This window comes from Gracilinanus agilis, chromosome 1 (assembly GCF_016433145.1).
Source record: "Gracilinanus agilis isolate LMUSP501 chromosome 1, AgileGrace, whole genome shotgun sequence".
Classification (NCBI taxonomy): Eukaryota; Metazoa; Chordata; class Mammalia; order Didelphimorphia; family Didelphidae; genus Gracilinanus; species Gracilinanus agilis.
Window position 1 is genome coordinate 446,363,119 of NC_058130.1, and position 18,675 is coordinate 446,381,793.

Genomic DNA, 18,675 nt, shown 5'->3' on the forward strand with positions numbered 1-18,675 from the left:
ACAAGAAGTCCAACTTCCTGCTTGCTTTCTTCCCACTGAGGTTTTTAGTTGCCGGATCTGATCCTGTGTTCCTAACAATGTATGACTTTCTCGCTCAATTCCTGTTTGTCTTTTTTAAATCCCCACTTCCCTCATCTGCTCTTTAACAGGGATTCTGCCATCTCCAGTAACAAGACCCCTCACAACAGCTCCATCAATCATATTGAGACAGTCTTGCAGCAGCTGGATGAGGCCCAGTCTCAGATGGAGGAACTTTTTCAGGAGAGAAAGATCAAACTTGAACTCTTCTTGCAATTGCGTATTTTTGAAAGGGATGCCATAGATGTGAGTAACTTGGTTTTGTTTTGTTTCAAATTTGGTTTCTTTTCCCTTGGTGGATCTTTGCTCAAAGGGACAAATGCTTATTCTCAGGAAGATGCCAAAAGCAAGAAAACACCTAATCTTTTCTAAATCATCCCTTATTTAAATGAATCCCTGGTTCCCATCTCCCCTAGAGCCTTCAGAGGTGAGATAGTACAGATAAGATCACCAACATGGCTAACCTGAGTTCCTAAGGCTGTGCCTGAGAGTTCAAGGGATACTCCCAGAAGTTCTCCACCAAACTGATTTTTGAAAGAGTTAAAAAAGAAAAATGAAAACAAATAGGAATAGCTGATACAGTTACCTCCAGAAGAAAGGCAGTTATTTAAAGAGGATTACTTGTTCACTTGAAAAGCAAAACAAAGACATCCATTAGAAATTTATAAGTCCTTCCACCCTAGGAGCCAATACACAGAAGTTAAGGGTTTAAAAAAAATTTTTTTAAAAGAAAAAGAAATTTATAAGTATTGTCATTTTCATAGAAATAGAAAAGAAATAAAAGGGACTTTTTTCCTAAAAGAAACTTAAAATACAACATGGTTAATTTACTTTTTTATTTTTATTTTTTGCCAATTACACATAATAACAAATTTCCACATAAGTTTTCTAAAGTTATATGATCCACATTGTCTCTCTCCTTCCTTCCCCTCACCCAGAGCAAGCAAGCAATTCAATCTGAGTTATACATGTATTACCCTACAAAACCTATTTCCATATGGTTCATTAACAGAGGAACTTTAGATATGCCTGAACTATAATAGAGTACTCCTTTCTCTATGTGACCGGCAGAATTAGATGAACAGGCATCGACATGGAAAAGTGAGGCAGGAGTACTATTTTCTTTTCTTTTCGAGAATGAAAATATTTTGAAATAAAAATCTGGAGTAGTGACAATAAAATATTAGGTAATAGGGAAATTTTTTTTTTCATTAATGAAAGTCTCACTTTATGAGTAGTTGCTGTGCAGAAATGGTCCACAATAGCAGAAAGGGTTGCAGGATCTCTTTATCACTCCTTAACCAGAAATAAGGGAGTAGTTATGAAGTCTGTGTTAGGAGACATATCTTCTTTCTTTTTTGAACCGTGGAGGTGCAAGCAAGAGTAAGTATAATTTGGCAAACCCAAATTGAGGCTGACCGTGGATAATGATGAAAGGAGCCAAGTCTCACTTAAGACTAAATTATGGCAGCGTTTCTGAGGAAAGTGGAACTGTCAGACAGCTCATGGGCAGTGACTGATGCCTCATCCTGCTGCTGACTCTAGCACTTCTTGGAGGTGTTTTCAACCAGCCCAGGCGTCTTAGTAGTAGCTAAAACTTGCAGAATTGGCTTCCCCACAGCAATGTGACATACAACTCTTAACAGTGTTATCTCAAACTTATACAGTACTTTAAAGGTTACACAATATTTTCCTATGCATACGATGGTCACGCACAGATTCTATAATGGGCACAAGAAAGACCAAAAACGGTCTCTATCGTCACGGAACTCAGATTCTACAGTACTTGAGGTATTATCTGTACCGTATGAGTGAGGAAACGGAGGCTTGGAGAGTTGAAGCTATGGGTCTAGGATCACACATCTAGTAAGTATCAGAGGAACGAATTGAACGGGACCTTCCTTGATCCAGCCTGTCATTCTTGCCACTATTATGGTGCCTCTTTTTTAAGTACATCCACACCTACTAAAATTTATTTTTTGACATTAAAGCAGACTCCCTCATTTACATATCAGGTCATCAGTGGGGACGGGCAGGGGTTTTGTGGTCTCAGTAATTCACCTCTTGTGGGCTCCATCTCGGCTTAGGAAGGATTCTTTCCGCCCCAAGCTCTTTAACCTTTATCCTTAGCTAGAGCCACCAAAACTCTTCATTGGGAAGAGTGATTCTGTTGGGCGATACGGATACCTCCCCATTCAAAACTGGCGCCAAGTTTCCTGTGAGCATTTTCATAATATTTGTTAAGATCTTTTTCAAGTTAGTAGGAGGAACCTTACTTAAGGAAGTCTTTGGGGCAGCTAGGCCTACAGATAGGAGAATCTGGATTCAAATTTGTCCTCAGATCCTTCCTAACTGCATGACCCTGGGTGAGTCATTTAACCTCATTTGCCTAGCCCTTGCCCTTTTTCTAAGACAGAAGGTAAGAGGTTGTTTTTTTTTAAAGTCAATCTTCTCTCTGTTTTTAAAAGGGAAATTTTAAAAATCAATATCTTCTTAAACACACTGTTCTCTGGAAAAATGTAGTGTTGACTAGAACTTAGCTATAGACCAAATCTCTTAGAATTAGAATGGCTTTTGGTATCTTGAAAACCAGAGATTAGTGGAGGATCCCATGTCTGAATGAGCACAGGCCTCCCCAGAGGAGCACTGGGTCAACAAAAAAATAAGTAATTCCTGTTTTCTTTTGTAATCTTTACTTCAAAGGGATTTTTCTTTTTCTTTTTTTTAATCATGTTTCTTTTAGTTGGACATGTTCACTTGAGGAGCAAAACAAAGATGTCCATTAGAAATTTATAAAAGTGCTGCCATTTTGATTTTTGAAAATTCACTTTGTATTTGGGGTAGATGCAACTAAAAATGAGAAAATAATCAATGTTTTTAATTGGGAAATGATCTGTTTCTGGCAGAAAAGTATTTGGAAAAGTGAATCAGAAATACTACTGCTTTATCCTTGTGGTCTAGTGGAGAGTTAAGAGGACCTAAGTTCAAATCCTGACCCCAACACTAACTATACTGGGCCAGCCTTTTGATTTCTCTTAGCGTCAGTGTCCTTAACCTGCAAACAAAAGAGGTTATATACTATTAGGTCAAAATCCCTACAAAATCCAGATTTGCAATCCTCTAATCAATAACTAAGTATATATCCATTTCTTTGCCACAAAATTAAAGATATCTTAAAGTCAATACACCAAATCGGTGTAAAAATCCCTGTATAAAATTTGATAAACACTAATTTAAAAAAATTTGAATGATTTTAAATCAAAGACTAAGCGAGAAATCATTAAACAAGCTTTTAGACTTTAAATATCTAAGAAACCCTTCTATTTTTCTTTAACTTAGCTGGCAGAGTAAAGTGTTGGAATTGGGAAAGAGCTGAGTTTGAATCCTGCCTCAGACACTTGTTACATGACCATTAACAAGTCACTTCACTTTTTTAACCTCTGTTTCCTCATCTGGAAATTGAAGGGTGGGCGGACTTGATGGCATCTAAGATACCTTCCTGATATAAATCTCTGGACCTGTGATTTTAGAGCCATTTACTATAAACTCACTTAAAATGAGGAAAATAAGGAGCAACTAGGTAGCACAGTGGATGAAGAGCCAGGCCTGGAGTCAAACTCACTTCTAGGAAGATATGGGTTCAAATATGGCCTCAGACACTTCCTAGCTAGGTGACCCTGAGCAAGTCATTAACCCCAATTGCCTAGCCCTTACTGCTCTTCTGTCTTAGAATTGGTACAAGGACAGAAAATAAAAGGTTAAAAAAATACAGATGAGGATTTATTGGAATGCAGAGTTAAATGGCTTGGTGAAAATATTCTATGTAAAAGAAGCACAGCCAGCATTTGAACCTGCATCCTCTACCAGCCAGCATGCTTACCATAAGGCCGTGTTTCTTTATCTCTCTTTTTTTTTAATAAACATGAAGCAGGAAGACTTGAGAAAGCTAGATTCAGGTTTAGTTTTTCAACTTAGCTTTTACCTGCTGTGGTTTCCTCTTATATGAGGTGAAAATTCACCACACTAGGGCATAGGCTTCATGGGGTATGGATTGGTTTTTGCTCATTTTTCATTTATGTCTTTGTACCTCCGATGGTGAGCACAGTGATGGCACTTAATAAATATTTGTTGAATTTCTTTGAATATGCGTGCCCCTTGGAAGCATGGCATTTGGTGCTTGTAAGAAGTTGGATGGTAGCTTACATATTTTCTTTCCATTTCTCTTATTTATATATGCCATTTGGGATGGCAACTACCTTTTTTAAAGAGCCAAAAAATTTTTTTATAGCTTTTTCTTACTCTTCTTTTTGCAGATATCTTAAATTATGTTCCTCATGGCTTTACTATCTCACTTTTTAAAAAAGAAAGGTTTCCTCTAAAACAGCATAATCATTACTATAGCATATAGCAAGGAAACAGTGGAAGGGTCACTGGCCTGAAGTCTAAGAGTCTAGGTCTGAATGACATTGGACCTGACTTCAGATACTTCCTTGCTGTGTGACTCTGGGCAAGTCACTTAACCCTAGTTGCCTGGCCCTCACCACTCTTCTGCTTTGGAACTGATAATCAATATTGAATTTAGAAGGTAAGGGTTTAAAAAAAATAACCTCGGATGAGTCACCTATATTCCCTTGGCTTCTGTTGTGAAAAAATATTATAAGGAAAACTTAATCATATGGAAATTTAGGAAAAAGGAACTTAGAACTCATCACTAATTGTGTGAGTAAGCAAGGTGTTCTGAAACTTCTTTTTGGTTTGTTAGTATGCAGTGGAGAAAGTCAAGGCCTACATGTGCAAATTCTGACCTGTGCTATTCACAAGCCACTTCTCTATTGCATTGTGAATAATCCACAGTGGAGGAGGAGGAGGATGAAATGAGATAAGAATTTTTCTTTAAAATTCTTAATGTTTAAATAAATTATCTAATTTAAACTTTCATTAATGAAAAATCAGTATCCAAAAATCTTCCCCTTTCTTGAATTTTGTTATCTTAGTGGGGTTTCTTTGTTTACTTGTGTTTCATAACTAAGAGTTTGTAATAATCATAATGGCAGCATTTTCCATGTTTATTCATTTTTATGGCTGCCTCCAGGGTTTTTTCTATGCCCAGTGGACATCTTCAGTTCATGTCTCATTTGCTGTGTTCAGTTTTGCCAGTTTATTACTCTCTCCTTGAAGGCTGTTTTGATACTGGCTTATTGGTAAACTTGGTAGGTCTGCCAACACTACCAACCCAACTCTCTCCTCCAGGATCCAGCAAAGTAAAAACGTAAAATAAAGTTTTAAAAAAGGGTAGAAAGGCATTAATAACTATTTTAAGACAGAAGGGTAGGGTTTTCAAAAAAGGTCTTGGTAATAATTATTTTTTTAAGTTCTTCTTATTTATGTCTTCTTTGGTCCTTTGGTTCATGTCTGATTTGGAGTTATTCAAATATTATCATTTTTATATACACACACACATACAGAAACCAATACTGTACAAAAGAAATCTTAACGAAGAATGAGACAGGTAAGATTGGGAAAATAAGGCTGATGTTCCTGGCAGCTAAGAAGCTGCTGAACTTGAAGGCAGGAAGACTTAACTTCAAATTCAGCTTCTGATACTTACTAGCTCTGTGACCCTGAGCAAGACATGTAAATCTCCATTTGCCTCAGTTTTCCCAGTTGTACAATGGAAATTATAATAGCACCTACCTTGCAGGGCTGTTGTGATGTTCAAATTAGTTACTACTTGTAAAACACTTATCACAATGCTGGCAATATCAAAACCCACTATGATTTCAATACAAAGCCATTTCTAAACTCTTTCAGGTTTACCCTGTTGGTTCCCATGTCATCGAGCATTACATTTTACAAATGCTGTTTCACTGTTCTGATTTGTATATGGGATGGGAAGTGGAAGAGTAGATTTCCTATAATTTTTTTTTCTCGTGTTTGTTGTCTTCTGAATTTTGTCATTTCTGATGATCTGAATGTAAATAGTCGGCATATATATGATTTAGTTTTGTTCCTAAGGAGATGGATTTTTTTTACCCTCTGTTAGATCATCTCAGACCTTGAATCTTGGAATGATGAGCTTTCTCAGCAGATGAATGACTTTGACACCGAAGATCTCACCATAGCAGAACAGAGGCTCCAGCACCACGCGGACAAAGCACTAACGATGAATAATTTGACCTTCGATGTCATTCACCAAGGACAAGATCTCCTGCAGTATGTCAACGAAGTACAAGCCTCAGGTAAGAGAGGGTCAGGCATTTTGTTGTTGCTTTCATTTTATGCCATATTGGAGTTTCTTCTTCATGATGCTCTATGAATTCAGTCTATTTTAATGGGATGGCTAAAAGTTATTTGTATTCTCTGAAGTTAAATTTTAGAATAACTAATGTAGGCATTCTGTTCTGAATTCTTAAAATGAAATGTTTTATAATAATCAAAATGATGATTATTGATACTAAAATCATCTTTAAAATGAATTCTCAGGAGCTCCAAACAACACATCCTAATATTATGAAATGAGAACACTAGAAAAAGGACATAGTTCAGCATCAGAAATGTAACTTCTATTTCTAGGATTTTGTTTTTCAGGTTAATTTATTTTTTGTTTAATTTTTATTTCACCAGCAGGTGTCACTAGAGGCAATAGAAAAACCTCTGACTGATACTTTACAGTATATGGAACTCTTTTCACCTACTGCATTGCTTTATATTGCCAAGTCTAATGCAAGGCTTATTAAAATGCAAGCTGAGCATGCCCCCGAGGCAGGGTTCCATTGAGTCAGAAAAGATGTAGCCTCCCCAGTCCCCCTTCTGCAGAGACGTCCCAGAACGTGAATCTGTGAGAACGGAGCTCTTCAATTAACCATACAATTACCCATTGGTTATGGTAACAGAAGGTCCAGAACATCAATTAAGCGCTGGAAAACGGTGTTTGGTTTTAATATGTAGTCACTGGCGTGTTGCAAGCAGATTCAGACACACGTATGTATATGTAAGGACACGCCATGCCTGTTATTGAGTTATTAATGCCTCGGTCCAAGCGCTGTCACCCAGGAGCCCGGGCTCTGCCGAGCAGGCAGCCTGGGCCAACAGTCCTTGTCCAAACCTCCAAGCAGATCATCTATTTAGCAGTGCGTTGGGAAGCTTGAGAATGTGGCTCAGTGTCTCTCCTGTGATCGCTTCCAGGGGTTGAGTTGCTGTGTGACAGGGACGTGGACATGGCCACCCGCGTCCAGGACTTACTGGAGTTTCTTCACGAGAAGCAGCAGGAGCTGGACTTGGCGGCCGAGCAGCATCGGAAACACCTGGAGCAGTGTGTACAGCTGCGCCATCTGCAGGCAGAAGTTAAACAGGTATATTCCTGCGTAGCGTGGTCCTTCCTCACTCTCAGAAACCAGCCGGTGGGGTTACAGGAATGTCATGAGTTTCCACTGTACAGTTAATAAAGTGCTTTTAGGGGAAACTGGGTGGCTCAGTGGAAAGAGTGCCAGACCCAGAGACAGGAGGGCCTGGGCTAGCTGTGAGACCCTGGGCAAGTCCTTTGAACCCCCACTGCCTTGGAACCAAGAGAGATTCTAAGACAAACGGTAAGAATTTTAACAAATACAAAGAATAAGTGCTTTTAGTGACATTCCCCCTCTTTAGATTTTTGAAGACTCATCTAGTAAGCTACCTTTACATATTCTAGCTTTTAGCCCTGGTGCTTCTCCTCCTTTATCCCTACTGCTCTCCCATATTTCTTACCATTTCCCCTTGTGGTGTTACCTGTGTTTTCTTATGCAGATATGGGGATGCCAAGACATGTACTTTCTGGTTTCTAGCACATCTCCTCTCTCTGTCCTCCAAAGGGAACCCTGTGCCTCCCACCTGTATTCCTGAGGGATAGCCCTTTGGAACCCAAAATATATTTTCCCATAAGGAAAAAATAATGCTGGCAGGGGGCCAGGGGAAAGACTCAGACCTGTGGTAAATGGTAGTCTACTACAAATCACCTAAAATTTCCTAGAGAACTCATTTCATTCATTTTTCACTCTATATTCATGCCCTGCCTGATTCCCAGCCACCTGCTTTTTCTGAGATTGACATCATCCATGATGAGTTCCTTCAGCCTCCCCCTCTGCACCTCATTCTTTCTTCTTATAATCCGTCAGTCCTACCTTTCTGTGTGACCCTGGTCAGGTCACCAGAGAGCCTCTCAGTGCTCAGGACAACAACTGTCTAAGATGAAAAGATGCAGAGATAGGACCCTGCAGTCCTGGGTGGGGGGAAGCTCCTCATGCCAGCACGACCACAATCCACTTCCCCTGTGGCCCCAGTGAGCGGTCAGTGCGTAGAAAGCACTCGTTAGCCATCTGGTCTGCAAACAGAGCCTAAGTGCAGGGGACAGAGGAAAGGAAACAGCCCTGCTTCCACTGCACATCCTGCAAGGAGAGGCAGAGGGGAGGCCAGCACACAAGCCACCTCAGGCAGACACTTCCTGGCCCTGGCACCCCGGGCAGGGGATGGACCCACTCTGTGCTCTCCTCTGCGAAAGGAGGAAGACCTGGGGTTAACGTTCTCATCTCTGAATCCTTGTGGCCTTGTCACGATGCTAGAATAAACACAAATGAGCGGAGGAGTAAGGAAGCAGGATGGCTCTGTGCAAGGAGCATCTAAGCTGAATCTTGAAGGAACCAAGGAGTTCTTTTTCCTATCTCTGAGGGGAAAAAAGGACCCCTTGAACCTTCTAGGAGCAGATGGTACTACAGTAGATAATCAGGAAGACCTCATCTTTCCAGCCTCAGACACTTCCTCGCTGGGTGACCCTGCACAAGTCACTTTACCTGCTTTGCCTCAGTTACCTCCTCCACAAAATGAGCTGGAAAAGGAAATGGTAAACCTCTGAGTAACTTTGCTCAGAAAACCCTAAATGGGGTCATGAAGAGTCAGATATGACTAAACTAGCTAAACAACAACGTGCATCTTCTAAGGGTTACCCCATCTCTGTTCTAGATACCTTCTTCTCACTGTCAGGGACTTTGGCCCATCTCCTCACCCACTTGTTCTCAGGCCCTAAGCCAATGATGCAACAATATATTGACCATCTGGCTGCTCCTTCATGCCTAGGAAATGCTTCCCAGCTCCGCCCCCAGGGAGCAGCCTCTCAGAGAAACACCACGTGATAAACCTCCTCCAGAGTCTGTTTTCTTATTTGTATTTTGTACCTTAAACACCTGAGTGCATCGCTTCCTGCTGGTATTACTGTGATTTCCTGCCAAACTGACCATCACCAGCTTGGACGGGATCACACACTCTGGGAGGCTGTGGTCTTCCTCCTGTAGAGGCAGGCCAGGCTGGGAAAATAAAATGGTCAACATTTGAAAGGGTCCATTTTCTGTAGCTTGGGGAGCCGCATGTACCTGACAAAGCATCTTCCAGGATTTGTGTAATGATCAGAGGAATAATACTCAGGTAAACAAGACTATCCTAGCATGCTGAAGGGAAGGATAGGCTCTCCTGTGAGATACCTTGTCAATAGCACAGAATGTTAGAGCTAGAAGAGATCTTAGAGATCCTCTAATCCAGGTCCCTCATTTTACAGATGAGGAAAAGGTTCAGAGAGCTGTTGTGAGATAGAAACTGTTAGAAACAAGACCTGAGGCCAGGTTTTCCAATCCTTTTTTCTTCACAGTAGGGGTTTACTGGTAAATATTAGCCATTGGCTGGCTAAAAAAGCATGACACTTTTAAATTTAATTTGCATTATTAATATTTTTTTCAATAACTTCCTTAAATCAAAACAATCAACCAAACAATAAATCAAGCCCTAATTTGTAGAATTGTCAATTTCTGAAGTATAAAAATTTAACAATTGGTTCTCTTGAACAGATATGAACTGGTCCCAGCATACCCTTGAATATGTCACACTTTTTCCCCAGGCTGAAGCCCCAAATTATATGCTTAATGAAATCTAGATCATGTATGTGGTATGCAGGCTAATGAAATGGATTATACTAACCCTATATGAATTGTCCTGAATCACTTTGTTAAAATTTCTTTTAAAAATTTCTTTTATTGATTTCTTTTGTTTTTTACATTGCCTAAATTTCCACCATTCCAAAGAACAATCCCAAATAACAGAGGATTTTTTAAGTTAAAAAAAGAAAAAATAACAAAACTGTTCAATGCATCAAGAAAAAAACAAATAAATAGCAAAAAAATGAATAAACAAAACAAATAACACAAATAAAAAAAGACAATGTTTCAGACTCATAGACAACCCCTCACCCCCCAAAAAAACTCCATAGAAGGGGAATGTATCTACCCTCATCTCTTCTTTGTTCATAATGATTATACAACATTTCATTTTCTTTTCTTTCACTTGTTCTTTTCAGTTATATGATTGTATCATTTTCAATATTTTTTCTTGACTCTATTTACTTCACTTTCTGTCAATATTAAATCATAGAAGTCTTCCCATGCTTCTTTCTATTCATCATTACTTACAAGTGCCATCACCTTTCATTGTATTCATGTGCCACAATTTTTGAAGTCATGGATTAACTTCTTATTTTGTGTATTTTGAGAGAAAGAGATTTCAAAGTCCTGATAACTAATCAGTTGGATCAGCTACAATTATAGGCTGAGTTGTCTCCTCCTTCCTGTTCCACTTTATGTGACATTTCACTGTCTATTAAAAAAAAAAGACTCCAGTCATTTACATTTTGAATATTTTATTTGTCACGGGTTCATTAAGGATGAAGGGATATAATAAAAAAAAGAAAAAGCTCTTAATTTTAGGTCTTGAAGTCATTCTCAAATCTCACTATCTATCACCCCACATATAACCACTCTGTACCACCACTTCCCACTTGCTGCTCTAAAAACCCTCACAGAATGATTGGTGAGAATGGTACTGCTTCTAAGGAGACACCCCAATGAAGGCTACAGTGACAATGCTTTTACAACAATAAATGTGTCAAGTAGTATGTTAAAAATCAAGAAATTTGGGGGAAATATCTACATCTCTTTCAGGTTGGTGATTTGCATGTTAAGAACCAGCTCTCTAAGTAATTGTATTTGCTATTTCAGGTGCTGGGTTGGATCCGCAATGGAGAATCCATGTTAAATGCTGGACTCATCACAGCCAGCTCATTGCAAGAGGCTGAACAACTACAACGAGAACATGAGCAATTCCAGCACGCCATTGAGGTAAGAATACTTGGGTGCTATTCATTTAAATTAATCAATACCATTTTGCATTAATTTGCTTATTCTTAGTCGTGTTCTGCAAGATGATTATTATAATACCATTATATTACCAAATTACTTACTACAATAATTAATGTCAACTGAAAATAATTAACAGAAAGAAGCTATAATGATTTTTTTTTTAATTTCTGAAGATCTGTAACTGATCCAGCAGCCATAAAATAGAAACAAAATAATGACCATTGATATGTCTGTTATTTCCTTTGTGGTATCATAAGAGCTATGTGAATGAAAATGGAGACCCTTATCTTCCTGTGACCTACATTAGTTAGCATCTTTTACAAATCTTGTAGTCTATCCCCCCCTTTTTTTAGTTAAATTTAACAGCATAAAGTAATATTTGCTTTTAGGTTTAATATCATTTTTAAATTATAATCACCAGTTTTGAAAACATACAGATCCAACTTCATATCATGAGAATTTCTTTTCCAAAACAGACACCCCTTACCCTAGTTCACTTAAGTAAAAAACAATGCAACAGAACTGAAGTAAATACAAGGAATTTGTATTGGTTTCACATACAATTAACTTTTTTACTAACCATCTGATAGAATAATTTTTAAAATTTTGGTTGGGATCTGTGCTTTTACTGGATATTGGGAACTTCTGAGGTAGAAATCTACCTTTCACATATAGACCAGAAGCTTATCTGTGACTTAGTCTCAGAGTGTTGTCTGGGGAAGTGAATGGATAAAAATGGCTTTCCTAGAGCTGAAGGATTCTTGACATTTGTTCCGAAGCTTTTCTGTATTGTCTTGCTGGTTTAGGGAGAGAGAAAAAAAAAGATCCTTTCTCTCCTGAAACAGAATCATTTTATTATCCTTTCTTTTGCTGTTGTGAGCTTCATGCTGAGGCTCTGCTGCATCCATTGATAATATCAGGTATACTTTCATCTTCACCAAAGAGAACACATAACACATTTTCCCATAGGAAAAAGAAATGCTAGAAATAGTCATGCAAAAAGCACAGATATGTGTTAATTAGTTAAGTCTACTACAAATTCAAATTTGCCAGAGATTATTTCAGACTTGTTTTTCACTCTGTTCAAGCCCCTGGCCCTATTCCTGGCTTTTTCTGGGATTAACACCATTCCATTATGAGTTCCCTCAACTTCCCTCCTCTATATCTCATCTTTTTTTTTTTTTTTTTTTAATTAATCGATCCCAACTTTTCATGTGACACTGGTCAAGCCACTAGAGCACCTTTCAACACTCTGGACAACAGCTGTATAGGACTAAAAGTTACAGAGATAGTACCTAATGTATTGGGAAAGTTCCTTCTTATATCAACAAAATCACAGAACCATTTACTAGAGAAGGACATGGCAAACAACTCCAGCATCTTTGCCAAGAAGATCCCAAATGGGATCCTGAAGAGACAGACATAACTGAAAATAATGGAACAATAATAAACAGGCCCCTAAACACACAGTAGCTAAACCACACCATGATTATTGCCCCTGAAAACAAAATTTCTTTCTACTTAACTTCCATCGATTTCTTTTAAAAGTTTACTAATAAGTATTGATCATGTTGGGGAGTTGCACCTAGAAAAAGGATTAATTTAGCTCTTTATAATTGCATGGATTCAGAAAATATAGAGCAAAGAGGCAGTCACAGCCAAATCAACTCTCTCCTAATACATGAGAATGGTCTTTGTTAGGAATCACTTTCATTCTTTTTTCCTTCCTTTTCCTAACTAGAAGACACATCAGAGTGCCCTGCAGGTGCAGCAGAAGGCCGAGGCCATGCTCCAAGCCAACCATTACGACATGGACATGATCAGGGACTGCGCCGAAAAAGTGGCCTCTCACTGGCAGCAACTTATGCTCAAGATGGAAGACCGCCTCAAGCTGGTCAATGCCTCTGTCGCCTTCTATAAAACCTCAGAGCAGGTAGGAAACTTTCAACAGCTCAGACTTGTTTTTTGTGGCCAGGTTCACTTAATTAAACCCCCTGCTTATGAAGGGCTGCCTTAAATGATGCTGCCGTTTTAAGCAGTCTCAGTTTAATGTACGCCGTATGCCTCGCTGCGTGGGGATCCCCAGGATGGCTGACAAGAGACCTCTCTGAAGTCCTCTCAGACCTTCAGCCAACACATGATACTGACCGATGCGCTTTTACAGACTTTGCCTTTACCCTCTACTTGCCCTCCACGTTGAGAAAAATGACTATTATTTTTTATGTGCTCCATCCTTGTTTTTTTTTTGGTTTTTTTATCCTTTGCTTTTTTTTTTAATCCTCCCCACACTGGTGCCAGCCTCATGCTCTCCTCATAAAGACGATCAGGCCTTGATCACACTTGCCCAAATGAAAACTAGCCCCCATAAATTTGTCCATGTGATGGGACGCTCCGAGTGACGTCCTTGAGCCTTGTTCTGTGGTGCTTTGCAGGTGTGTAGTGTCTTGGAGAGCTTGGAACAGGAATACAAGCGGGAAGAAGACTGGTGTGGAGGAGCCGACAAGCTGGGGCCGAACTCGGAGACCGACCATGTCACCCCCATGATCAGCAAGCACCTGGAGCAGAAGGAAGCATTCCTGAAGGTACGCACACGGCTTTCTTGGCCTTTGCTAGCCCTCACCGGACTGGGCTAGCACGTGTTCTAGGAATCATTACGGGCTTTCCAGGCGAGAGCTCTTACGGTGTGTGTACTGTGGAAGTGCCATCAGGTGGAGTTCACTTAAAAAGCACGCTCCCTCCTGGGATGCCCGCTAGCAGCCCATCAAGGGGACCACAAGGCGTCCTCGATAATCCTTTGTATCCTTTACACGTGAACTCAGGCACACACAACTGGCAATGAAAAAAATTAAGGTAGAAAAATGCTTAAAATAAAAATTTTAATTATGTGCTAAATCCACGCCATTTTCCCAAGCAGTTTACTCAGTCATGCTCAATTCTTGCTCTGAGAAGCGTTCGTACGAGTCCCGTTACTGTCTTTGTCCGGCGTTCTCGCTCGTCACATGTCATTTCTGGGTCACAGCCCTGCTTCTCTTTGCTTTGCCAACACGATGCTGCTAGCTCTGATAAGCCTAGGAAAAGTCGTGAAGTGCCTCGTGGGTTCGTATAAGAAATAATAAATCACGGGGCTATTTATTGGCTGTTGTTGCGATTTTCAACTGACACGGAAGATCTGGGAATGTATCACTTGTGTAAAACAAGGTCCTACCGGACTCCTAAAGGACAGTGGATGCACCTGTGAGCTTCTCAAGAGACCAAGCTCTCGTAGCCTCATAGTGACTTGTCATTTGGCCAAAGCGTTTGGGGCAGTTGGACCGCAGGATATCTCACACACACACACACACACACACACACACACACACACACACTCACATAAAACTGGATTGGGCAGGTGGCTTAGTGGATAGAGTGAGTAAGGAAGGCTTTTTGTGGCCTCAGACACTCACTGCCTGTGTAACTCTGTATAGCTCCCAGTAGCAAGAATAGGCCCCAGTAAAATCACAGCCATGACTTAGATAAAGCCAAACACATAGCCAGGCATCACATGAGGCCTCAAAACAGAGTATTGGCTCCAAGGTAGAAGAGTGGTAAGGGTGGGCAATGGGGGTCAAGAGACTTGCCCGGGGTCACACAGCTAGGAAGTGTCTGAGGCCGGCTTTGAACCTAGGACCTCCTGTCTCTAGGCCTGGCTCTCAATCCACTGAGCTACCCAGCTGCCCCCATCTGTGATTTATTATCCTATAGAAAACTCTGTCTAAATTTCGGTGAGATAAACTAAGTTATTGTACTAAGATTGTAAATCACCGAACCACAATCCCAAATCTGGGGCAGTATTACATCAGTGATTAGTGAATGAAAGAAGAAAAACCTGGAAATTCTGTTACTTTCTACTGTCTTTCATAACTGCTCTCCCCTCCTCATTTGTTGATGACATTTTGCCTCCTAGATGTCCAATGGCATTGTTAATGGCACTGCTCCTCTTTATAAACTCCTGTTGTATTGTTATATTTTGTAGTCATTTGTGTCTGTTTCATAGTCACACTCTGTTTAGTTCAAGGAGGGCAAGTATTGTGTTTTATCTCACCAATACCTAGAGTAATGGTCCACACACAGTAGGCACTTAATAAATGTTTGTTGAAATAAATTTTTGTGCATTATCTTTAGTTCCTCATGTGTTTTCAATCTATAATTGAAGCCTGTCTAAAAGTTATTAGGAACTCATGCACCTCTTCTTTTTGTAGCATGGCATACTTTTTATTAAGGACCTAATATGTGCAGAGAATTGTGTTAGCCTAGGGAAGATGTAAAATTTGGTAAGATATTCTTTCTTTCTGAAAAGAGTGGATTATTGATTGGGGTGGGGAGAGGAATACTAAATAAATGTGCATTATTATGAGATCTAAATGTTGTTATTTACATGAATGAACAGGAAAGGCTGCATGGAGAGAAGGTAGCATTTAAGTTGGGATTTAAAAGATGAACAGGAATAAACAAGTCACCCAAAGCAGTTATTTAGCACCTGCTGTATGCCAAGCACTGTGCTAAGCTCAAGAGAGACAAAGAAAGCTAAATCAGTCCCTGTCCTTAAAGACTTCACAATCTAAACAAATACAGAGAAGAGGAGAAGGTATTCTGGTTCTAGAGAAAGGCCAGAGCAAAGCACAGAGGATTTAAGTGTGTTACTTCCAGAATTAACTTGTTCGTGACTTCTGAGTCTATCAGGTGGCCCCTGCTTCATCATGGAGGAAATGAAACTTAAGGGTTCCAGACTGGGGAGCATCAAGGCTATCTACCCATAGTCCTCTAGCAGGTCATTTTCCCAAGTGTCCTTTGTTCCTAGATTGAGGCAGCTGAGCCACTGGCTCCAGGGAAAAGGTAAATTCTTGTGTAGGAGAAAACATTTAGCTTAAAATACCTTCTTCCGTTGATTAAATTTAGTTGCATAAAAAGATAATGTTCAGAACTAGAAATTTCTGTGGCTGGCCACAGTGCACTCATAAGTAACAAGTAATTCTCTGGATTTTAAGCAACTGGCTAGTCAGCAGCTCTACAGAAAAGGATCCTTTTAGGAGAGAAGTTTGTACACATATTGACAGGACCGACACACTTAGAAGTGTTCTACATGAGAATATACAAGCTCCTAAGACTCCCATGCTATACTGTGACAATAGGATTCTGCTGTGACTGGAGTAAGGCAGCCAGATCTCCATGTGAGGAGTGATCCAGAGAGGTCCAGGGCCTCCCTTGAATGCAAGCCATGCCCCACCAGGACGACCATTTTTTACACAATCATTCTCCCAGACTAAGTTACCCAGCAGCTTCTGTCCTGCATTGGCAGGGGAACTTTCCCTTCCACAAGTTCCCAGGATCCAGGGAAATTGAAGATCCCTACCAGAATTTTTAAAATTGCTCCATTGCCCGATTAATTAAAAATTGAATTTCATATGAATCAAATACAAATTCCTTGTTTTATTGCAGTTTTGTTGCATTCACTCTTACTTAAGTGAACTGAGTTAATTGGTGTTTATTTGGAATAGAAATTTTCATTAAAATGAGGTTGGATCTATATGTTTTCAAAGCTAGTAGGTCTAAACAGTATTTATAAATTCTGTAGCCGTATGCAAAGGTTTAGTAACAGCGAGATGTTATTGTCATTGTATTCAGGTGGTAGACTTTTATAAGCTTTCATAATGTACCAGTCCTCACAGACCATCCATTTTTTTCATAGGCTTGCACACTTGCCCGAAGGAATGCGGACGTCTTCTTGAAATATCTGCACAGGAACAGTGTAAATATGCCGGGGATGGTGACCCACATCAAAGCTCCTGAGCAACAAGTGAAAAGTGAGCATCCCTCACAGTGTCCCCTTCATTTGTTAGCAGGACTGATTCCATCTACATTGGCCTCACCTTTTTTGTACACAAGCCATAATGGACTCTAAAAATGGGAGATATGTACTATTTTCTGAACATAAGCAAGGGAAGACACTTAAGAAAGTAGCATTATTGTGGAGAAGCTTTTTAAAACTATTTCTATTTTATATTCATTCAGCTCTCTTTTCAGTTAGTCAATGAGCATTCATTAAGCACCTCCTTTTTGCAGACTTTTCCTAGGAACGAATGGTTATACAGAATTTAAAATGAGACACGGATCCTACCTTCAGGAAGCTTAGAAATTAAATTACAACTTGGTTTGTCATTTTCTTAGAAAAGTAGCAACAGGGGGCAACTGGATAGTTCAGTGGATTGAGAACTAGGCCTAGAGACAGGAGTTCCTTGGTCTAAATGTGGCCTCAGATACTTCCTAGCTCTGTGACCCTGGGCAAGTCACTTAACCCCTCTCCCCATTGCCTTGCTCTTTCCACTCTTGGAAGGTAGGAGTTTAAGAAGAAAGAAAGAAAGAAAGAAAGAAAGAAAGAAAGAAAGAAAGAAAGAAAGAAAGAAAGAAAGAAAGAAAGAAAGAAAGAAAGAAAGAAAGAAAGAGGAAGGAAGGAAGGAAGGAAGGAAGGAAGGAAGGAAGGAAGGAAGGAAGGAAGGAAGGAAGGAAGGAAGGAAAGAAACAACTTAATAACCTTATTAAAACCTCCATTTGTCATATATAAGACTAAAGACAGGATATTATTTACTAAGTAAATTTCATTAGAACTGATGAAATGTAGCAAATTGAAAACAGATACATAAAAATAACTGAATATGGAGATAATATGAGCTTTGAACTGGGGCTTCCTTAAAGAAAATATTCTGTCTTCACTGTATTTAAAGAACAATTTTCAGGATGATAAACAGATCAAAGTATTATAGAGTGAAGGGAAAACTAGTAATACTTTAACCAGTATTTTTAAAATTGTAGATGGGTCAGCTAGGTGGTACAGTGGATAGAGTACCAGGCCTAGAGTCTGGAAGAACTGGGTTCGAATCTGACCTTATAGACTAGACATTTCCTAACTGTGTGGCCCTGGGCAAGTCACTTAACCCCAATTGCCTAGCCCGTGGCACTCTTCTGTCTTCGAATTGATACTAAGCCCAAAGGTAAGAGTTTTGTTTTTTTAACTGTATAAGAAGTTAGGCAAAAAAAAAAAAAATCCAAAGAAATTCTTATAAATCTTCCATTTTGAAATTTTCTTAATGCATTTAATTACTAAATATGAGAGTCAAGATGGTATATAGAATGAGAGTTGACCCTAAAGCCAGGAAAACCTGGGTTAAGTCCTCATTTTGACTCATAATGTCTGCATGACCTTGGACAAGTCATGAGGACAAGTCCCTGTCTTGAGCTTTTGACTTGCTCTGTGTCTTCATCATTTAGAGTAGTGCCTGGTACATGGCAAGTGCTTAAAAAATGCTCACCGACATCCTTTTGAGTGCTCCCAAACAGCTCTTTAGATTATTAA

General features: G+C 39.6%; 1 protein-coding gene across 1 annotated transcript in view; it reads left to right on the plus strand.

Annotated features, from left to right (window-relative positions):
* The window catches only part of TRIO (trio Rho guanine nucleotide exchange factor), a 515,315-nt gene that overhangs the window by 340,292 nt on the left and 156,348 nt on the right, over nt 1-18,675 (plus strand). The window contains exons 13-19 of the mRNA XM_044665522.1: nt 150-324; nt 6,122-6,317; nt 7,264-7,430; nt 11,148-11,267; nt 13,030-13,221; nt 13,721-13,870; nt 17,014-17,128. Of these exons, the coding sequence (XP_044521457.1) occupies nt 150-324; nt 6,122-6,317; nt 7,264-7,430; nt 11,148-11,267; nt 13,030-13,221; nt 13,721-13,870; nt 17,014-17,128 (1,115 nt within the window). The remainder of the gene's footprint in view (nt 1-149; nt 325-6,121; nt 6,318-7,263; nt 7,431-11,147; nt 11,268-13,029; nt 13,222-13,720; nt 13,871-17,013; nt 17,129-18,675) is intronic.